Source organism: Aphis gossypii, chromosome 1 (assembly GCF_020184175.1).
Source record: "Aphis gossypii isolate Hap1 chromosome 1, ASM2018417v2, whole genome shotgun sequence".
NCBI classification, from domain to species: Eukaryota; Metazoa; Arthropoda; class Insecta; order Hemiptera; family Aphididae; genus Aphis; species Aphis gossypii.
Window position 1 is genome coordinate 20,472,787 of NC_065530.1, and position 25,517 is coordinate 20,498,303.

A 25,517-nucleotide genomic window follows, 5' to 3' on the forward strand; every position below is an offset into this window, starting at 1 on the left:
GGTTTAAAATAAAAAATTATACTTCTATTTACATTTTATTGTTAAAATTGTTAAATTTATCGACAATTTTTTAAAACAGAAAAATTTCGATGCATTTTTTATTCAACTAAACTCCAATAAAATTTTAATACTAAAATACGTAATACTTTAACTTAAAAATTAAAAAAAAATAAAATTTTGAAGCTTTTTTATTCAAGTAAAATTTCTAGTTAGATTATAATATTAAAACTGATAAATTTATTGACAATTTTTAAAAACAGAAAAATTTCGATGCATTTTTTATTCAATTAAAATCTATCTAGCTGACCCGACACGGCGTTGCCCGTGTATTACTTTCTTTTTTTGCATTTTCGCATGTTGTGTATTATTTTTTAATTTAATTGTATGGATAGTGCCAATATCACGTCAAATTCTCAATTTAATTTTGTGTGTGTGGGTGTGTTAAAGATTCATTGAAAACATACATTTATAAGCCGTAAATATTATTATTATTAGCACCTCCTTATATACTACATTGGTTGTTTTTTCACTTGTGGCAAAAATTACTAAATGTAAATGTATCAACACATAAATCAGGTTGTTAAGTAACCATTTATAAACCAAAATTATAAACGTAAAATTCCATCGTAAATCACAAAATCCCCGTTTTAGCAACCCTTTAAAATGCATTTTTTATTCAACTAAAGTCTAGTTAAATTTTAATATTCAAATTGTTAAATTTATCAATAATTTTTAAAAACAGAAAAATTTTGAAGTTTTTTTATTTAGGTAAAATTTCTAGTTAAATTTTAATATTAAAACTGATAAATTTATTGACAATTTTTAAAAACAGAAAAATTTCTATGCATTTTTTATTCAATTAAAATCTAATTAAATTTTAATATTAAAATTTGTAATATTAATATTAAAATTAATCATTACTTTAGTTAAACTTTTAAAAACAGAAAAATTTTGTAGTTTTTTTATTTAGGTAAAATTTCTAGTTAAATTTTAATATTAAAACTGATAAATTTATTGATAATTTTTAAAAACAGAAAAATTTCTATGCATTTTTTATTCAATTAAAATCTAATTAAATTTTAATATTAAAATTTGTAATATTAATATTAAAATTAATCATTACTTTAGTTAAACTTTTAAAAACAGAAAAATTTTGAAGTTTTTTTATTTAGGTAAAATTTCTAGTTAAATTTTAATATTAAAACTGATAAATTTATTGATAATTTTTAAAAACAGAAAAATTTCTATGCATTTTTTATTCAATTAAAATCTAATTAAATTTTAATATTAAAATTAATCATTACTTTAGTTAAACTTTTAAAAACATAAATATTTTGATGCAATTATTGAAAATTTTGAAAAACCTGTATCCATTCTCACTAATCATCACTGCTTGCCAAGAACGATCAGCCAGACGCCCAGACATCGAAAAGTTGAAGAATATCTACAACACAAAACAACTTATTATACCATACACTTTTATTTAAATTAATTTATATTTATTATTATTTTTTTTTTTGGTTTTCTATACATTTGAAATCCATTTGCTTTATTTATAGTAATATTCCTTACTTTTAATTAGTGATAGGTTGAAACGCATGCTTTCACGCGTAACAATTTTTGACATAAGATAAAGTTGATTCGGTCCGTTTCCCTTTCTTTCACTTGACGGTTTATAAAAGACGACGATTTTCTTACAAAAGGCGCTAGCTTTTTTACTTTGTAGGTTCTCTCCGTATACAAATGTTTGATTTCTTTCTTCTGCAAGATTCTAGATTTTCTTGTCAATTTTTTCAGTCTTTGTCGTTCAACTTTGTAACTATTGCAGTAGTGGGTATCACCAATGCAAGTCATACATCGGTTTTTCGCATCGCCGTCTGATAAACTCACGTGATTTGTATCACCATATGCATAATGGCATGGGTGGAATTTATTTACGTTACCATTATGAGCTTTTAATGAACAATTTTTTATATTTTCTATAATTTTGTCATTCACGCCTTTTTGAAGTTTAGGCTCGACAATTCTGATTGTAGTTTTTTTGACTAGTGGTGTTGAGATAGAGTCTTTGTTCAATTTGGCAGGTATAACCTTCGGTAAAATACATGGCCGTACATGGCTTTTTTCACAGGGTGCATTAGACCCGGCCACCAAACGATTTGGTATCTTTTGACAATTTTTTATATTTTCTATTATCTTGTCATTCACGCCTTTTTGAAGTTTAGGCTCGACAATTCTGACTTTTGTCTTTTTGACTACTGGTGTTGAGATAGAGTCTTTGTTCAATTTGGCAGGTATAACCTTCGGTAAAATACATGGTCGTACATGGCTTTTTTCTTGGGGTGCATTAGACCCGGCCACCAAACGATTTGATATATTTTGACAGTCCTTTATAATCGCTGTTTTCTTATATTTTTCGCCTTTTTGAACTTTGGACTCGAAGCTATTGCTCTCAAATCTTCGGTGTATCGGTATGATATCGCAAGGCTCTTTGATCACCGGTTTTAATGGACGGCACAATATATTTTCGGTGTACTTGATTGGTTTTTTGCACATTTCATGCAATGAGATATTTGATGAAACATTTAATTTATCGCTCACATCACTTCGTTCTGAATATACTGACAATCTATCGAACGATTTGTTCAACGGCTTTGACATATCGTTGTAGTCATCAAAAATTGACCATTCACCATCGGAACTTAATGTCTTTGTATACTTAAACATTATGAAACTCAAGATTAAACAAGTCTTTATAAACTAGATAATTATAAATACAAAATACGAATAAATAATACTCTGTCAATAAACAAAATAAACAAACTAAATTCTCTGTGGTGGTTTTGATTTAACATAATCAAATCATTTATTTTCAGCCAGTACCTATCTAAAAAAAATTTATAATTTTTTTTTTTTTGTTTAATTTGCTAAATATTCATAGCCATTCCGCTTGGCGTTGCTCTTGTGACTTTTTTATGAGCAGTATATAATTAAGTAGGCAATCGACCTGTGGTGGATTGCAGACCCCGCGTGGTGTGTACAGCATGAGTTTATAATTTCTAACTCTAAAGTTTCAAAGTTATATTAAAGGTAACAACATTTTGTAAACAAAAATGTTCATCGTAAAAATCAAAATCCCTGTTTGGGGTGGGTCACCTTTAACACCTAGGAATTTAAAAAATACTTTATGACCTATTCTTATACTCATTGAATGCCATCGTCACAAGATTTAGAAAATGAAGGAAAAATAAATGTCGAAATATTTAAACCAGCTAACGAAGATGGTCTTAAAAATATTATAATAATTATTGACAGCAATCTAAATAATATTGATGTAGAAGAGGGTCAAATTATGTTACCTTTACCTCATTTGCTATGGATATTAGGAAAATGTATCAAAAATCCTATTATTTCAGGGTGGACTGCAGTTTTGTTGAACATAACTAAAAATAAACTATTTTCACAATCAAGAATAATAAATTACGCTTCCGTTTGTTAATTTACATATTAGTAATTATGATACTATATTTAGGTACCTAATAATACTGTATTGCATTTTTGCAAAAAAATGCTCAACTCAATATTGAATCAAAATACCCGTGTCGTAAACTCGTAACTTTTGATCATCCTCTGTCTATTAAAGCTTGTGATATTAATTGTGACGAAAAGTCAAAATTTATTAAAAATTATGGTTGGGACTTAACTAGTTCATTTACTTATGTCATACACGGGTTGCGTTAGATATATAATGAAAGGAAATGGTTTAAAGCAAAAGTTAAGTACAATATAATACGTACCGATAACTGCAGATAAAATGCTCACTGGTCATGCATACATACCTACCTACATACTCCAAAGCGGTGAAAGGTTACTCAGATTGAAGATGAAATTGTATATTGTCAGACTTAAAATTAATTTTATAACCTACCGTACATGTAGAATTTATTGTATCTAATATTTGTAAATGAATTATAAGCATTATTATTATTTATTATTTTAGTACCTACTTGAAAAAAATGAAAATAATGTATGTTAAAAAATATTTGTTAATTAGTGTACTAAATAAACATTTTAATCATTATTTAAGATTCATAATACGCTGTACAAACTACACATTTTGAAAAGTTAGCCACACATTATTAAATTAACTTAAAACAAAATATATAGAATGTAGTACCTATAGATACCTTTGTCAATTGTCATCAAACATAATGCGTAATATTTATCAATAATATACAATATAATATTAAGAAATGTTATTACCTACCTATTTTAGAACATGCAAAGAAGCGTAAATATTTCGTTTTCTAGCTTATACGTCGAGTGAGACTGTGAGACCATAAAAATAGCAGCTATACATAGAATCTATGTCACAGACTATTAAAGCGCGCCACATCAAATATTATATAATACGGGGGTGGATTTCACCTTTTACTTGTTTAAGCTACAACAATTTATAAATACACATATTTGCTGTACATTTTGTCAGAAATATTTTTATGTAGAGGTATTTTTGTGATAAAATTAATGTTTTTAAAGATAATTTAGAGAAACTGAAATAATTCACATAAAATCCAAGATGGCGGACACCACACTTCCGGACCTCGGAGCGATGGAGACATTTTTTGGTAAGTAAGGGACCACGGATTAAGATATACTTTAAGGTATACCTATGTTAATTCGTGTAAGAAACCCACAGCCAAACTTTCTGCAAAGTTTCAAAATTTTCCGATTTAATTCCGGAAACAACCGTTCAATGTCTGGACTACCTATATCATTCATATCAATTTATATACCTATTACCTACCTACACAATTCATGGTATAGGTTGTCATAATATGGTAAATACCTATTAATAGTCTATTATTATTAACTATAATATATTGTCTATTATTAATATAGACAATACAGTTAATAGTTCAATACTTCAATTCAAATATGGTATATTAGTATAAATTTAAATGAAACATTTATTATAACATTTAATGGGGAAATTTTGTTTTTGTTATAAACTTTCAGTTTGATTTTTTTAAAGGATTCTTATTTTAAATGTTTTTTTTTCTGTAATTTGTTTTTGTACTCTCTATGTCCGAGGTCCACTCGATACCTACAACTGTAGAGCAGAGCAATACCCCCTTGACCACACTTTTCTGTACCTATCTACTTTAGTTTTGAATAATTTTCATAACTTGCATAAACATTAAAATATTAATATAATATCATTTTCAAAAAACTACGAGGTGCCATAAATACTATTCTTAACTTAAAATTTGATAGTAAGTTAGTTAACTGTTAAAAAATTGTAAAATAAAATGAATTATTCTTATTTTCTTAAAATTGTAACGTACAATTTGCTTTGCTGCATCGGCGTTAGCAATAGGTACGTAGTTATATTAACCCATTGTTATTACACAAACTCGAGTCTTAAAGTCTTAACGGCTTACTAGATGACCTTCGCGGCTTCGCACGATATTTGCATACTAATAAAAATTGCGCACGCCAACAGTTTTTAATTTTCCAATTACATGTTGCGCAGTTTTTGTTTTTACCGCACACGGTTAGAGAGAGACAACAAAATAATTACCTATTCATTTATTAGCTATTAGCAAATTATGTAGGTATTTATTGTGTTCAAGATACATCATGGTACCTATGTGCATATTATATAAATATTATTATGATTACACAGCCGTGAAACGAGGCAATGATAAAACCCAAATGTATCAACCTACAACATGATACATAAAAAAAAATATATATACATTTAAAACGTGCAACATTATTACACAACTTTTTTTCAAGCCGTTTAACATTTTGTAATCATCACACACACTAAATATATTCGAATGTAATTTTGACTTGTGATAAAACACAATACGGGCATGATGACTATGCCTATAAAATTTTAATTTTTAAGTGCATTATGAGCATTTTAAGTATTTTTCATATTTATAGCTCACTTAAAAATTAAAATAAAACCAACAAGTGAACAGAGATTATGTTCTTGCCTAAAATTTTGATAATTGGTTAACTGGTAAACGAAATTTTTCTATGTCATAAGTGTGTAAGACGAAGACAACACATTCGGGTGCGAAAACCTCTTAACTGAAACATGTGTGGGGGAATGGAACAATGATAGAACAAAATAAACAAAATTTTCAAACAAAATAATGTATATACTTTATTACAATTTTGTATTTTATTTTTAATTATAGTAAGTTTAGTAATTACATTACAACAGTTATGTATCACATGCACTGTTGTAACATAATAATATTATTATTGTTGTCGTATAACGTATTTGTTAAACTTGATACACAGTTATAATGAAATTTTGAGTTATATAAACAAAAATAAGATATTACCTATTATAATATAAATTATTTATGTATATAAAAAAAATATATATAATAATAAAAAAAATAATGTCAAGTTTGATCTTTCTCTTTAATCAAAAACTAATATAATTATTATCTTAAGCATCTTGCAATAACAGAGTGGTTTTTGACAGAAATTGAATTATGATTACAATATTTTAACTTAATTTTAAATTGAGTATTTATTATGTTTCATAAATAACTTATTCTAATGAAAATATCTTCCAACAGAAATAAAATAATAAATAATAATAATAATAAAAAAAAAAAATGATAATATATATAATAACAATCAATTCATAAAATATCTCTAAACAATATTATTCTAGAGTAAAAAGTTACAAAAAGCATGTGTCATTTTTGGACACTAAAACAATAATATGGCTAAGTTTATATTAAAAATAACAAATTTACATGATTGTTCCCTATGTGTTATTTGAAACAGTGTTTGGCGCTAAATGTGCATATGGGTGCCTCTTTGATTGACTGTTTTCTAATGAGGTTCTATTTTGAGGAGAAACTGACATACCTAGAACATACAATAAAAATAATTTTTATAAAACATTTTAATAATTTAACACAAGTGTAATTAGAGGAAAAAATAGATGCTAATTTATTATTTTTATTCTCATAAATAATATGTAAAACATACTATGAATTTTATTTTTGATATATTGGATTAATAATGATGAATAATCTAATTTGACAATAATTGTGGTTTTAGAATTTAAATATAAATTCAATTGGTCTTTAAATTAAAAAAAAAAAAGTAATTCAAAACGACCTTAAAATGTTACCAAAATATGTTATTTAGATTCATACTTTATAAAAATATATTTTTAGTTAAATAAAAACATTGTTTAAGATGCTCAAAAGAATAATTTAAAATGTAAGTATCTAAAATTTGGGCTCTAGTAAATATTATATAATATACTATACGGCATTTAGTATCTATTTCTATCTATTTCAATAATATTTACTTATTTGATAATTAGATACCTCAAGGGTATTGGTTACATAAAAGTTAACAATGAAAATATCGAGGAAAATATATACATAAATAAAAAAGAAAAGTTAAGTGTTATGAAACTTAGTTTGGCTAAGCCAGAGTAACATTCTATGGAGTTGTCAGTTATATTTTCTATAAGAGGTGAAACGAGTCAGAAAAAAATAAAGGGATTTGTTTCTCAGAGGTAGGGAAGAAACATAGAGAAAAACAAATGAAAAACTGTCAAGAAGTTTGATAATGATGTGAGGTTTGCACTATCACAACATCAAGTCAGAAATGGGATATCAAAAACATTATGTAATCAAATAAAAGCATAAATACACTTTAAATATAATGTAAGGTGCTTTAAGACATTTGTATACTCACTCGGTGATGATCCCAGTTTTGAATTTTCAGATGAAGTTGTCATACGTGAAAAGGCAATCAGAGTGTCAGGAAAATTAGGTGGTGTAGCTGGAGTATTACACGGGGTCATCTGAAAAAATAATATAAATATTAAAATACTACTATTAATTTTCAATAGAAATAACTCACTTGTCCAAATCCAAACTGTGCTGAATTTTGACTGCAACTTGATACAGAAGATTCTTGAAAAAATATACTCAATGCAGTCTGAAACAATAAGGCATTCAATATATTCTATTGTTTTATAAGAAACAAGACATTTACTACGCTTTTTTAAATTAATTCATCAAATCAATATCCAATATGATTTAGACCCGCAAGAATGTATGATGTTTAAACCGTTTTATGGTTAACATGTAAACATAAACTAATCAACATTAAACGATTCAAGTAATTTATATTTAAATTTAAATCCTATACAGTATATACCTAACCAGGCACGGCACTAGAATTTTTTTCCAGGGGAGGCAGAGTGGGGCAAATATTTTTTTTACGTGGGCTAAAATTTTTCAACAAATACTGAGGTTATTTTAATGAAATATAAATATTTTCGTATCATATAATATAATATAGCTATTATCTATATAGTACATACGTTTTATATTGTATGCTCTAAGAGTCTAAACAGATAATATACCTATACAAACTTTTGAATAGTTAAAAATGTTTTAAGAATAATGTCAAATATTTTTTTTTGTACCTTATGTAATAAAATGTCTAATCACAGACCTTCAACAACTATATTCATAATTATGACATGATACACAAAAATGATAAGTTCTTTATGACTTTAATATTACATACCTTTGTGAATGGATAATTATGTTTCTTTTACTTACCTACATTTCATAAATATAAATTAAAGTAATTGTGTTTAGTAATGAACAATTTGTTTCGATCATCTTTAATGCAATGATTTGGGATACGTTTATTTGTTCATTTTCATCTAGTAATTAGTACTCAATAAAGGTAATAAAAAATAATTAAAAGATTTTTTCTTATTTTACAAATTTCAAAACACATTTTATTGAAATTTTAGTAAATTTTTTCCTTATTAGACAAATAATAAATTTAATTTATTCCTCAATTTTTTTAGTTGTGACAAATATATTATATAAGCTAAATATTGATATTTTACACAATATCTATCGTACATATTTTTTAGTGGGGGGGCTGGCGAAGGGGCTGATCTGTTTTCTGGGGGGGCTAGAGCCCCACCTTGCTCCCCCTTGGCGCCGTGCCTGTACCTAACATAACTCTAGAGTAGGCAAATATTTGGTAGATCAAGTTTGGTTTATTTAGTTTGTATTCTTAAAAATTATAGGTACAAATTAATACCTAACCAAAATATTTATAAGATTTTTTAAAACTCTATTTTTATGAGGATTATTATTAAATTTAAAATCAGGTTTAGTAGGTATTTTAACGTTATCATCAAATTTAGTAAAAACCCAAACAATGAATATTATCTTGGTATGTACAATTTGTTTTGTCTAATTAAGCAAATAAGCAAATTCAAAACAGTCTGACACAGGTATCTACAAGAATTACTATAAAATTGAATGATTCAACAACTTTAGAGGGCAAGGTTACAAATTAAAGATATAAGAATGATGAGTATTTGTTTAACCATAACAGCATATTTTTGAATGTCAGATCAAATTAGTTAAATTCACTAACCAGTAATATCATAATAGATACATCTAATAAATAGATGGTAGTAACGAATGAAAATGAAAGGATATAAGAATAAATTTGATAGCATAAAAGAATTATTAAACCGCTAGGCAGGTAGGTATGTCAAAAAAATAATTTGACACATCACATTTCATAAAAACATTAGAGAAATGTACACAAAATGAAAGTGATGTATTTTTCTTATTTAGCAAAGTCAGCAAATGACAAACGGTTTTGACATAGAATGTTACCTATGCAAGTGTTTTGATCGTTACGAATAATAATACAAATGGAACGGTTTGACAACATTAGAACACAAAGTCACGGAGGAGAGATAACGATATCGGCTAGTACTTTGCGGCAAATTCATGGCCATCGTATCGAACTGGCGTGACAGCCGAACGACCGTTGGAACTGAAAAGAATGAATAACGTAGTAGCAGGGGGTGCGTTCGAAAACGATTAGTCGGACTAGAGTAGAGTAAACTCTATTGTTATCAGTGGAGTTAAGATAACCTACCTATTCATTTAAGGTGGTAGCGGGATAATCCGGAGCCAACAACCGAGTTACCGGACGGTAGTGTGGAGTGACTCTTATTACGCCGAACGACGTTGGGTTGCTCGAGTTAACCATAGTTGAGTTTTCGAACGCATCCCCGAGTGGCGGAGAGAAAAAAGAATAGCGGATACGATCGATAAGCTGATTTGAAGTTCAAGGTCACGGAGTATAAGCACAACCGTGGGACGGACGAAAAAACGCTCCGGCGGGTCGAACTACGCTCGGAACTCCTACGCCCGATTTCGCAGCAACGACAGAGGCGGGTTGGGCGAACAAACGTCGTCGGGACGGACGGACAACAAAGGCGTTGTGTCCGGTGGAAAATAAAGGCCGCCGCCGACGATATCAATATTAACGTGCGCCGTGCGCTTACCTCGAACTGCCAGTGGGCGGCCTGCAGCAACTGCTTGGCCTGGTCCCTCGCGCATCCGGCGGCCAACACGAATTGGTTGATCATCACCTGTTCGCGCAACGAGTCCATGGCGGCGGACACGGCAAGAGCGTCCCCGGAAAACCTGTGGGCGCGCGCCCGCCAAAGACGGATGCGGTGCGTGATCGCGCGTTCGGCGCACGGTCTTTGCGCGGATTTTTCGACTGGCCCGCGCGCGCGCGCACCGTCTCACGTCCGGGAAATGAATGTGAAAAACGTCTCGGGAACGGACGCCGCGACACGCACAGATCGGCTCAGCCCGTTAACATTGTCGTTCGTTCGTCCGGTAGTCCGCCGCACGGTAACGCACAAAACGCGAGGGATTTCTTCGGTGCCCGACGACGTCGTCTCCCTTTCGGTTTTTTTTTTCTGTTTATTATTATCAGTCGCACCGCAACAAATAACAACAACAACAACAACAGCAGCAGCAGCAGCAGTAATAATAATAATGATAATAATAATAATAATAATAACAATATTATGTGCGCGACGACGGGTTAACGCATATGGACGGACGGTGACGCGCAGAAGACTCTCGGACACGCACACGCACGCACGCACGACGATGGTGACGGTGTGAGAGGAGGAGGAAAAAAAAAATAATAATAACAACAATAATAAAAACAGTCAACAGTGGCGCTGCGTACACTCGTCCACACACACACACACGCGCGCGCGCCGCCCGATATTCCCGTACCCCGCACCGTCATCGACCGTCGCCCCACCCCCTCCCCGTCCTCCTCGTCCACGGAACCGTTGCACACGCGCACACTGCGCGCCGCCCGCCACCACCGTTCGCGACCTATCGTAAAAACGTTACGGCCGGGTACACGACCGTGCGATCGTGTCGTGTCGTGTCGTGTCGCACGACCGCGGTTCGTGTCGGTCCGATCACAGCAGCAGCAGCTGATCGGTCACATCGAACGCCGCCCCGCGACAGTGTGTGTGTATGACAGTATTACGCACTGGCGTGATGACGACCGCGCGCAATGTCGTTAAGAAAAAAATTTCGACATCACTATAAGTCTATAACACGATATATTTATAATAATATATATTATTAATATAATATTATTATTATTATTGTGATATCGGACCCACGCGGTGTACCTACGTCGTAGGTATTAAAATATGACGATTGTGTGTTATTCTTTTTTTTTTCCACTTCCGAATATTTAAAAACTTTATACAAATGTTATATTATATAATAATAAAGTTGCTGCGACGTCTGGCACAATGGGGTCGTTTTTCAAACGTTACGCGATTCCTTTGAAATGTACAATTAACAATACACCGTTTTATATTGTTGTACTACAGCTGATCCTGCACAGCGTGGATAAATCCCCCCTTAAACTTTGTAGTTGAATGTAAGCTGCACAAACGCACAGTTATTTTGTTTGTTTTTTTTTTTACCAAGCATACAATCCAATCGTAATAAATTATAATTTATTTATTTTCTGTAACTAATAAAAAAAAAAAAAATTATAATTTTTCGTAAGTATGCTAAATTAGTAATTACTTACTTCTATGAAAATCGGTTGAAAATAATATAGATTTACTAGGATAATAGGATATTAGGATAAAATATAAATACTGCAAAGTTAAACTAACCGAGTACAGTTTAACGTATATTCAAATAAAATGTTAATAGGCACAATAGGTATATACATGTAATGTATTTTATTTTACCGATGATAAAATGAATTTAAGAAGTCATGTATGTCTAGCTGTTTAGGATCATCAGAGCGAACGGCGAACTGTCCGAGTAAATTGTATATTTTTAATATTTTTACCATCAACCATTTCCTTTATTAAACAAAAATGATAGTATAGTAATATATTAGATTAGATTGATAATAAAATATTTGTCATGACAGTTATAGTGTCGATGTGTTACAATTATACCACCCACCTATATTAAACATGAAGCAATTGCTTCAAATTGTCCTATATTCCGCCGCCACTGGATTTACAGGAGGGTCATCCGTATAAAGCTTTTGATTTTGTATTGTAAATTATTGCCTGTGACAAATTTAATAATGTCAGTGGATTTACCCAGTGATTTCGATAACATAATGTTCAATCATAATAATAATTTTATTTCCTACAACTAATGCCAACTATATATATATATATAATATATATAAAATAATATATTGAATTTCTGTTTGTGATACAAAAAAATCATAATATTTTTAAGGGTGTTTTACAAATAAATTTGTCAAAGTATTGTTTCAAAACAATTTAATGTACTTACATTTAAATTTACAAAAAATATTTTTTTGTGTTTAAAGTTTTAATATGAAGTCAAATAATTATAAAATGTTATGCCGATAAACAGGCCCGGCTCAGGGGGTAGGGCGGCATTTAACATTTTTGTATAGATAAAAAAAAATAGATATACCTACCTATTATCTAGTATGTAAAGGGCGGCAAAACTTAAGTTTGTCTAGGTGTGTTGAAACACTTGAGCCGGCCCAGCCGATAAAATAAATATTCAAAAAAATTACGTTCTATAATTGTTGTAATAGATGATTTTATTCTAAGATTATTCAAAAATCATAACATTTTTTTACATACACGCGGTCTTTCAATGTGTTGTGTGTGAAGTAAGAAAACAAATATTGTGCTGACAACCTCTTAAAATATTTCTTTTTCGTAAAAGATCATATCTCTATTATACAAAGAAAAATAATTAAAATTCTCACTCATACATATTATATTTTTATCATCGCAGCTCATTAAAGTATACCTACATTCTAATCAGTTTTTAATTTTTATAGAAATCATTGATTAAAATAATCGGCAAAAATTGAACTGTAGGTACTGTTCTATAATATGTACAACAATAATACAATATAAATCCATAACATAAATTATAATATAATTATAATTATTCCTGTCGTTTCATATATTTTAATTGCTATAATTAGTATTGTTTGGATACAATATTTATCAAAAATTAATTAAAATTTTATTCGTGACCGATATGAGCGAAGCAAGTCAGAACTAATATATAATATTATATGGTATTTTTTATTTCGAGTTAAAATGTTTTGAAACTTAAAGTATAACTTATAACTACCGTCGCACGTATATTGTCACTGGCCATATCTAACAGGTATTCGTTTTTTTTTTTATTTAACTGCACTCTTCTAGGAATAGTTAATACTACCATAACAACTCAACTATTTTATTTCAAGATCATCATCATTTACCGATAGGTATAATATTATAATATATTTTATCATTTGTCCATATTATTATTATTATTATTTACTAAAACGTAGATATTTCAAAACTATGAGATTTGAAAAAATAATGATCGGGTAGTATTGTTCAAAAAATAAAAATAAAATATTGAGGATAAACGTGAAGTTTTACGTAAAACAAATGTTCAACAAAATCAAAATATTGTTAAAATAATAGTAAATACTTGAAATTTGCACCAAATGTTTTATCGGAATTGCAATTTTCATATTTCTGAAATTATTATAGATCAAAACACTTTTACTAGGTCAAACACATTGAAAAATCAATGTTTTTCATGAGCTGCTTATATGCCCATCAAAAAAATATCTAAGACATATATCGTTTTAGAAGTGTTTAATGGATGCTAAAGTTGTTTATAATTCAGTATAGCGTAGGTATGCAGAATTCGTTATTGGGAAGGGGGTGTACTATTTATGTATACCTATTACCTATATACACATTTTTATTGATATAATATTTCTTTAAAGAAATCATTATACAGGTTTTTCTAATGGGGAGGGGGTAAACCCTTAAAACTTCCCCCCTTAGGTTACTACGCCACTGAAATAATTTAATATGATTTAAATAGATAATTGAATATCAATAACATAAAATGAGTAATTCAATGTTTTTGGAAAAAATTAAATCAACAAACCGGCTACCATAATAATTATAATATAGGTAGTAAAATAAATTACATTAATTGAAATTAACAATATCAATAAATATAATATTATAAAATATATTTTGTGATATTGACTGACTGTTTCCTCTCACAATCGTTTCTCGTATAGGTAAAATGATATCGTTAAATTTAAATTCAATATATCCATTCTAGTGACCCACTCCACACATACTGTACAGCAGAGTGGTATCCACTTACCCACATTTTTAATAAATTATTGGAAGAAATGTATTGAGTTTCAACTTCATAGTATACAGCATTAACATTAAGCACTTATATGACTTATAATGAGTGCATATAATGGGTATTTTTCGTTAAATGGACAATTCTATAAATAAAAATTTTAAACAAAATAGGTAAATGCTGGAAAAATGAATGAATGAATAAATTGTTGGATGTTACTTTCATCAATATTTTTATGGAAAATATTTTAGTTACATTTTCTTAAAAATAGTACTTTTATGCATATTAATGACAATTATTATTTATGATAATACCTAATTGCATTATTTCAAGTTCCTTTGTAGTATATATATCTACAAACTTATATTATATACATAACTTTTATTGGAATTATTATACCTAACTTAAAGATAAAAGAAATAATAATTTATTCACTAGAAGTATATTAATATATAATGTATACGTACTTCAAAAACATATGTGAAAAAACTAAAAGTAATTTCAATAAAATGTAAGTTTATATAGCTATTCAATGACGAATAAGAAAATATTGAAAATAAATCTCATAAGAAAAGGACGATAGCCGAAAGGTTAATAAAATAAAGTAAAATATTATATATGAATTGATAGTGCAATATAAAAATATATTTTTTTATCAATATCAAATGCTATTAAAAATATTCTATTGGTATTGTTCAATTTCTCGAATAGAGAAGGGAAATGCAGTGAGTGTGCAGACAATAAAAGTATAAAATATAATAGTGAAAAATATAATAATAACTAAATTAAAAATAGAAAAACGATTTTACAAAAATAATAAATAATAGGTTTTAGGCACCAAAATTATTAAGAGCATGAAGGAAGTAAGAGTGTATTACATACTTGTTCATTATAGGTAATTATTAGTTTAGTTATTTGAATTATTTTTAAAATTTGCCTAATATTTAAAAAAAAATAAAGATCAATTGCCAATATAACCCTGATTGCAAATTCATGCCTATTACATACCGTTATAAAAACCAATATAACTTTTCTTAAAAACGTATAAGCTATAAGTGAATTATTTTGTAAGAATCTTATATTTTATTATACTTTTACAAAATGTAGATAGGATTAAAATTACTAAAGTCTTAATTAATACCACAATAATGGATCCTCATTGATGAATTCAAAATGGTTTTGGTGAAGTGAAAACAAGAATACTCAATTCGGAACCTATCAATTTGATAAAATTAAGCACTACAAAGTACGAACCTAATATATTCTAGATAAATAATCATTAATAATATAATCTATACAACTGAAAAATCGTTTGTAAGTAATCATAAGTAAATAATATGTTATACTGAAATACTATAGTTAATAGTATTATATTATACACTAAGAGATGATTAATACTGACACTGCATAAGCTTGCAGCTTAAATAATTACACAGCGTTTTGAGCGTTTAGATTATATTGTGAAATTAACAATCCATGTTTTGTTTTAACTCTCTGGACATTTTAAAGTCATTTGAAAATAACAATGGCAATAGTAGATAATATAACACTGTTAATTCTATTGTCTATTAATGAATAAAGTAAGAAGAATCTGTAACAGATGGCCTTTTGAGGAGCATACATAAATTTTATAGACATTTGCAAGCTGTTTATGACTGTTAAAGTATCTAATAAATCAAGATAACAATAGTTCATCAAAATCAGAATATTCGAAGACATTTTCTAATAATGTATGGTTGACTCAGTTTAAAGGTTCACCAAAATCTTTGTATAAAGTTACTAATATAATTCTAATATAATATATACAATATACATACAGTTATGCTTTAACACTATTTGATAGTTACACAGAATTTTATCTTAACATTATTCAATAACTATTTTTCGTCCGTGATTTAGAAGAAATCTTGTGGAACGGACCTTATACCCAAGTTTGTAAACACTATAATGACATAGTCTACATTCTACATGTAAATATTGTGTATACAATATTTCAATATTAACTACAAAATATTTAATTATTTATAGCTATGACATTTTCAATTTTATTTAAAAAAAAAAAATAAGTTATTAATATTTAATAATACCGATAAGTATTAACAATTGCAAATAATTATACAATTTTTCATATTTATAATTTTATGGAAATTTTATTGTTATATAATTTTGTATAAGAAAATTTAATTTGTTCATAATTTATTTTTACCGTATAAAAGTCATTGCAACGAAATTAGTTATTATAGTTTTAGGTTTTTGTATCGTTTATTTTAAAATTGATCTTTGATAGTTTCTATGAAAATGAATTATTGATTATATTCGCTAACATGATAAATCTACGTTTTTAATATTAAAAAGTTTTTTGTTAGTTGATTAATGAATGTTCTATTTAGTTTAACAAGTGATTTGAATTTATTTATTACTAACAAATATTTAACAATAAGTATTTTAGTTTAACCTTTACGAAAAAAAAAACATCATGATTACTAATAATTTTGGTAAAAATAAACTAGTGTATCTAAATTTTAGATAATATTATTATAGTTAACCATTATTGTCTAATATTATATTCATAGTTAAACCTTTTATAATTAAATGATATATTTCACGAAATAATTATTTTTTTTTTATATAATAATATAATATTAAATATATTAAGCTCTTGATCGTTCATAAAAATGAAAGAAACAATATACAAGACTATTAAGACAATTACTATCAATATCTTAATAGTAAAGAGCAGGGGTCTCCAAACTTTTTTATTCAAGGCCTACAAAAAATATCAAATACTCTTAGCGGGCCAAAAGTTTAAACATATATTTTTAAGAAGATATAACATTTGTATCCATAGTACTTATAGCCAAAATAATTAAATTAAATATTTTGTATTTATGTTAGTACTAAGGATATTCGCAAACAAATTAATAGTATACAAATGATAAATGTAATATTAGTTACTACAAGCTTGTGGTTAGCAAGATTTGAGAGATTCAGGAGACATTGGATAGGGGTGTAATTGTGGTGTGTATAACAAGGGATGTTGAATCTTGAGGCCAATGTACGCTTGATTGGACTATTTCAACCTTAGATTTGCATAAATAGTATATATGGATCTTAGAGGGCACTACCTATTATCATAATAGAGGACATGACGTATAGAAGTGTGCAATATAATAATATCTATTGAGATGTAATACCATATGGTAGTAACTATGAGGTTTGGAGTTTTGAATCCTAAACATTTGAATGTTTTACAACATAATACCTCAATATGCTTTTTAAGTAGGACTGAGAGGTTGTATGTGATTTTAAAGTCCAAATATTGATGGTTTAAATTTGGTGACCTCGGTGACTCGGTTCATAATATATTATGTACATTAGATATACGGAACTTCCTACTCGAAAGTCGCAATCAGTTAACCACCATATTTTCCATTGCCAACATGTTAAGCGATTTTCCTAAATTTAATAAAATAATTTTCGGTTCTTTGTTCGCTAGTGCATTTAGTGTTAAGGGGCCCGGTGTCCCGCAATTCCGGCTTCCGCAATTCTATAAAATTTTGTATTTTAGTTACAACTTTAATTATAATACTTTTCCACTAATTTAAAACCCGATACCTATTTAAGAGGGGTTAATAGAAATTATTATATCTAAAAAAATGACTTCACGGGAATAATTCTCTGGCTTTGTAGAATTGTCAGATTTTGGTAACTATATTTTTATTTGAAAGAAGAACACTTCATACGGGCCGCATCGAACTCCGATTTTTATTTTATTCAAAATAATAGTAAAATATAGTTTACACAAAATTGCTTTAAATTGTATTATTTTTGAAGATAGATTATTAAGTTTGAGATTAAAATATTGAAAAACGCAGATCGATGCGGCCTGTAGAATATTATCCTCTATTAGTTAAAAAAAAATAATCAAATTTGGTTGATTCTACAGAACAAGATCCCTATTCCCGTAGAGCGTATTTTTGTGTATAAAATCGCATTGGCACCGGGCGCCAACACATCTTTGATTAGTTATCACCTACACATATATCGTATAACTTTGAAGTGGATTATTATTATTATTATTACCCGTGTAACTGAATTTATAAAAAATATATTCGATAACAGAACACCTATCTATAGTCGGTTAATGTACGAAATGTTTACAGTTAAAATGTATATAAATGATATGCAAAGATATTTTCAAAGTGGTTTTTCAATAACATTTATAGAATTACCTGTTATATACACACAGGCATACAAATTATACGCAACAAACTTTATTTATCCTAACAATGTAAGGAAAAATAATATATTTTATGTAACATTGCGGTTAGTATAACTTGTATAGTGTCAAAATTCACACAATTTATTATTTGTGAAAATATTGATTACTTATTAGTGATTGGTTATAGCACACTAATTTAAACATCTCATTTTACTTCAATGGCCAATATCATAGGGTTATTTGAACTTGGACTTATAGGTATGTCTTATAATACACATCATTAGTATAGGACATAGGTAGTTTATATGTAAATAGTAATTAACTGTGCGACTATGGACTTATAAGTTATCTTATACCTAAGCATAAATTATGATTATAAATTATAATCTTGTAATATTATGTTTGAATATTAAATAGGTTTATACTAACAATTCAAAGAGTGGAATTATAATTATTATACATACGTGAATATACCTACGACATATTAAATATAATACAGTTTATAGAAAAGGTTTATAATATACTATGTACGTAGTTCATGTTGATAGTGTCAATCATGATATCAAATTATAAAATGAAATATGTTTTAAATATTAATGTGATTAATAACAACTTATTAAAAATATTTCTGATTTAAGATGGTTTTCCTTTGCGCGAATATATTTTAACCGAATTGAATAATAATAATACATCTTGTGTATTAGAATTTATTGTTCGTTAATTATTTCCAACAAAAGATTTAATTTGGATAAATGGACTACTATTTTTTTTTAAAAATAGAATGAATTCTATACAAAGCTTTCCCAGTAAGAAGGTAATCGATGTTTATCTTTTTATAGTATTAGACTTGCAAACTGTGAAATACTAGAACGAGTTGGGAAACCAAAAAAGTCCATTCAAATATGTCAAATTGATTAATGCCCCATCTGTCATAAAATGGTATAATTATTATTTTCATCTCATTAGTGAAGATCTACGATAGGTATGAATGTTGTATATAGTTCATGGACGCATTGTTATAATGCTGCCGTTTAATTAATTTAAGCTAGCTGTTGATGACGTCTTCTATTCAAATACTTTTGATCAACAATTTATAAAGAGCTGTAAACGTGGTATCGGTACGAACTAAGTTTTTATTTTACTTATTTAAGTAAAAAGTATTGTTTAATAGTATCTTACAAACCGATTACAAATGGTAAGTTCCATTATTATTTAAAAACATAAAAAGCAAGAGGAATAAATAATAAAAAGACAGTTTTTGGTCTTATTCACTTACTGTAAGTCACATTTAGAAATGAATAGAAGAACATTTTTGATATTTTTGATTTTTGTTTTAAAATATATTTAAATTTTTTAACATTGGTAACAAAAATATTTCTGTCATCATTACATAGTATATACATACTGTTAATAAGATAATATTTGTTAAATACAGAAACATTATACTTTTAAGCTTAGATCACATTAAAACAACAGACTATTCCATCCAGTATTATTTTTCACCTTTATAAATTATATATTTATACATTTATATTACACATTTTAATAATGGATTTTACATTGAAAAATGTTTTGAAAAATAAGGTAGGTATACCTAATACATATTTTCTAAATTTTTTGGAATAATTTAATAATAAAAATGGAAATCACAATATCGTAAATTCGTAACACTAATATTATTTAATATTATAGTATCTTTTATTTGTTCATAATCGGTTTATCGTGGTAAATCACTAACAGTATTATTAGTTGATTTTATATTATACATTTATATATAAATATAAGGTACACTATACTTATATTTTTAAGTCTTTTATAAGAAAAAAATTGTTTTTTAACAAATTATTGTTATACTTGTTGTTATAATAGTTGGTAACCAGGTAACCAAGTATAAGGCTTTAAAATATATAAAGAATATATAAATATATATATATTTTAATTCTCCTACACATTAAATTTAAAAATATTTTTACCAAGTAATCCCTACCTCTCAATTGAATACCCATACATCATTATACAAAATATAATATTATATTTGTTTAAATTGAAGATGATATCTTATATTTATTATTATAAATAATAAGGAAAAAAAGTTATAATACTCAATCATCATTTCAAGTAAAATATTTATTCTGTGAAAGCGTACCTACGGTTGAATTTTCCAGAAATGTTATTTTGTCGAAAACATGCAATTAGTACCTATGAAAAACTTTATTTTGCTATTTTAAAAAATAAATTTCAGTGTTAACTGTAAATAATATCACGATGATTTGACTCGGGAGTATAATATATTATCTGCTACACTATGCTGTATAACTATATTATCTCTTACCTATCTATCTATACTGACCTAAATTTATTTATACTTCCATTAAATGATCAATATTTCAGTTCTGGAACTAAACATTAATAGGCAAAGCGTAGGTACCGACATTTTTTAATTATAAAATAGGTATAAAACATGTATAGGTAATAATTCAATGTAAAACGTCAGTGCGTCACAGTAACGTTAGTTGAATTTTATTCTTGTTTTAATACGGGCTTTATCATAAGTTATGTAAATACTGTTTTCACTTAATTTTCGAGTCTAATATTATTATACATATTCAATATATAATATATATACATATTTATTTAGCTATGTATAATAAACGGGGTAAACACTTTTGTAGAATACAGTAATGTGAATAATACGATTACATTATCGGTAATATATTTACATAATTTTATAAAAATGAACCAATGACTAAAAATACAATTATTAAGTAAGATTAATTTAATAAAATAGAGTAAATAACTTAAAAAAAAATAATAATAATCAATTGCAATCGAATTTAAAGCTAAGTACACATTACGATTAAAAAAAAATACGTGACATAAAGAAACAGTCTATATAATCTATAATTTTATTATATATATTTATATATAAGTTGAAAGTTTTGATAATTGGACGCACAAATATTTTTTCACAGATTATCTCTGTAAGCTTTAGTCGGGTTAAGTTGGAAATAATGGGCACAGTAAAAGATATGAGACTTAACGGATGTTGTTCTAAATTCGCTGACAACCCAAAAAATAGACGTAATGGGTGACGTGTCTTCGTAGGGATTTAACGTTGACATGACGCATCTGGCGATGCTCTTAAAAGAAAATAATCAACGATAGTTTATTTTTTTGTACCTAGTGTTAGTTTTATGCAAACTCATCTTCTAAACAACATACTGTAGTAGCGCAGTGTTACAATCCCAATAATAAATGTATATAATTAATGTTTTGTTTCAATTTTTAAATCAATAAATTAATTATCATACTATAAAATTATTTTTTAATATAGGTACGTTATATTATAATAACAAATAAGTCAAGTTGAAATTCATAAATATTAAGGTATTAAATAAAAAAAAATTCTTGATATTTTTATTTATATTTTGTATTAAATAAAATATAAACATTTTATGAGTCAAAATACAGTTATCATAATTATTGTAAAATAAATAAATAAATAAATACATTTTCTTTTATTAGTTTATCGCCATTCAAATGATGTGTTAAATTAATTTTTTATTTGAATCGTTATTAAATATTAGTTTAAATATTGTATTTCAAAATTATTTTGATAAAATTTGCTATTAAAATTTAAAAGTATGTAACTCCAATAATCAATATTTAGTTTTTATAATTAATTATAATATATAAAGCTGCTATTATCAAAATATTCATTTATAGCTTATTATATAAATATATAATCTAATTTTGTGTAAGAGAATAATAATGTTATCAGATAAAATCGTAATCAATGACGTCCTAGAGTTTATCGAAATTAAAAAAATTATTACCTAATATTATTAAGTATATTTCTATTTAATTTTATAATTAATTTAATAAATATTATTTTATTACATAGGTCATTCAAAGATGTCTCATGGTCATCTTATATGTAAAGAGAAGAACTAGCACTGTTGTAGGTATCAAATAATAGAATCTCTTACAGTCGAGCACCTCCTTTTGCACTGTAGAAACGATATGGAAATTAGAACAAGCATAGGAATACCCTACAACTTCTTTGATGAAGTCTTTAGCCTAATCGAAGACAACAACAATAAAATTATATAATTTCTCAAATATGTTATTGATAATGTATTAAGTTCAACTTAATCAAAGAAAACCATTGTCTTCAACCATATGTAGCTTTCATATTTAATATTATCGTAAACTAATAATGTAAGTTGTTGAAGCTGTACCAAGAATAAAAAATATAACATAATTTTAAAAATGGAATTTATAATAGCGAAACAATGTTTTATCAAATACATTTTATAAGAAATTACAGACATTTACATTAGTAAATATAAATTGTTTTCAAATTTTCAATATACTAGATTTAAAAATTCCAGTACGGTAAATGATTATTTGCAAAAAAAATTATTTATTCATTTATTTAGTTTAATAGTTAAGAAATTAAGTAAGTACTTAGACAAATGAAATTAAAATTTAATTGCTTATTAAAAGTAAGTAGGTACTAATTACCTAGGTATTATATTATATTTCAATGGGTTTAGGTAAATATTATTATTAATTCGAAAATTGGAAGTTTTGTTTACAAACGAAATTCAGGAGAAAGTACTATTGAGTAAAAAACTGTGTGCATGTATAATGTTGGTTTTGATAATAACATTAAAAATTCAAATATCTTGTATATCCCAAAATCAAATTAGTTCCCACATTTCCATATTTCCAGGATAAAATATTAGTATTAACTTTTTGAGTACACTATTTTTAATTTACCTTAAAATATTATCTTGGTAAATTTTACTAATACTTTTTGTTTATAATTATTTAACATTATTCTCGATATAGGTACTCTATTACGCTATTATATGAAATAAAATCAACTTAAAAAAAAAAAAAATAGCTATAGTAGTTACATAATTTTTTTAAAGATTATGTTTCATATCAATTATAGTTGATTAATAATAAATAAATTTAAAATATGTATTATACATTTATACATTAAAATTGCATTATTACAACTTATTACTTACATTTTTCATAATTTTAGTTTTATTTTTGAAGTAGGATTAGCTAATATAAATAAAATCATAATAATTATTGAAATATTTTTTTTCACAGCCTAAGTTTTAACTTTAATCCAAATTCAAAGCTTACCATTATGACAAATCATTAATCAATTGGGATCAAGTCTTCGAAAAGCACATTATTCAAGACAGTTAAGTTATTAGGTGATATTTTTGACCAACTTTTAATAGGTATTAAAAGTTATGTACATATTACATAATTGATAATAATATGCAATCGACAACTTAGGTTTATATATTATATAGGTAATAAATAAAGTAAATAAAATAAAATATAATATGAATAAAATTATTTATCACTAATCTGTTGAAGATTAATATAAATATGAAGGTTAAGGGAATTATAGTTTATAAAGGTTTACAGAAAATAAATTATGTTAAACCTAAATACCTACCTATTATTTATAATCTATTGTATTTAAATTTTCAATATTCATGATTTTTTTTTTTTTTTGAAATGTTCAACAAAATTTAAAATAGATTTCATCTTTGTATACAAACAAAAAAAGGTAAAATGTAAAACATAATACGTTATTACATATTAACTAAAGTATTATTAAAAATTAATTTGAAGTTAATCTAAAAATATTAATAGTTATTATTTTACAAGTTGTTTAATGTTATTTCAATTAAAATGTAATATTTACTCTCAATTGTTTTGGTTAAATAGATATTGGATATACAGAAATATTATTAATCGAAAAATTTCCTTATAATGTTTAATAAATAAGCTCGTATGAAAATCGTTAGACTGTGATAATTGATAGCTATTGTTGATTTATACACGAATACACGAGAGAGTAATTATTACTAATTTGTGAACATTTTTATGGAATTCTAATTAATATTCTTAAAAATAAATTTTAAATAACCTTACCTACCTATTATTATGTAAATAAATTATTTTACGTCGATAAAAATAAAAAATAATGTAATGGTAAATGGAAAATAAGATGTTTGTATTGTTTGTAGGTATAGGTAGCGTTTAAATTTAACATACTTAAGTAAAAGTGACTACTGATTATAATAATTATAAATATTAAATTATTATTGTATTATTATTTTTTTTATTTCATTTTAAGTGAGAAATGTTGAAGACTATATTATGTTTTTAAGATTGTAATAGGTACCTATAATAATATTAGAACAAAATATTTAAAAATTCTTGTAATGTGTTTATTGTTTGAATATCATTATGTAGCTTAGCTGAAAAATTGTATTATATTTTATTTTTATCATGCAATTATCAAAAAGAAGCAAATCAATGACCTCATAATTTAATTAATTATATATATATATATATATATATGTATAATTACGGATGTAATTATGCAAAACCAATACTTTATTTAATACTATACTGATTATATTTTGTTTATCGTTATAGATAATATGAATAATGAAAACGCGTGTATAACGCGAATGATGGTAGAAAATTAAAATTATGAATCTTACAATAACTTAATGTTATTAAATTTAAGTTTTAAGTGTAACAAATATTTAATAAACTATAATTGGTTTAAAGAGTTTTTGTTAGTTAAAAAATATGATATTTTTAAAATTATTTCGAATAATATTTGCTAAGTTAGATAGAACGAATAATTATTGCTTAGAATTCAATTT

The 25,517-nt window shown here is 26.7% G+C and overlaps 3 protein-coding genes across 3 annotated transcripts in view; 1 reads left to right on the forward strand and 2 right to left on the reverse strand.

The window, feature by feature from the left end:
• The window catches only part of LOC114125321 (transcription factor 21), a 124,698-nt gene that overhangs the window by 58,578 nt on the left and 40,603 nt on the right, over nucleotides 1-25,517 (forward strand). The gene's annotated exons all lie outside the window — the stretch shown is intronic.
• Nucleotides 1,216-2,814, reverse strand: LOC126552757 (uncharacterized). Its single transcript, XM_050207667.1, has 2 exons — nucleotides 1,573-2,814; nucleotides 1,216-1,444 (listed from the first exon to the last, which is right to left on the reverse strand). Exon 1 carries the CDS (start codon nucleotides 2,725-2,727, stop codon nucleotides 1,579-1,581), a length of 1,149 nt encoding a protein of 382 aa, XP_050063624.1. The 5' UTR covers nucleotides 2,728-2,814; the 3' UTR covers nucleotides 1,216-1,444; nucleotides 1,573-1,578.
• On the reverse strand, nucleotides 6,156-11,027 carry LOC114125319 (UBA-like domain-containing protein 2-B). Its single transcript, XM_027988919.2, has 4 exons — nucleotides 10,400-11,027; nucleotides 7,921-7,998; nucleotides 7,753-7,861; nucleotides 6,156-6,906 (listed from the first exon to the last, which is right to left on the reverse strand). The coding sequence occupies exons 1-4, from the start codon at nucleotides 10,505-10,507 to the stop codon at nucleotides 6,803-6,805; spliced, it is 399 nt and encodes a 132-aa protein (XP_027844720.2). The 5' UTR covers nucleotides 10,508-11,027; the 3' UTR covers nucleotides 6,156-6,802.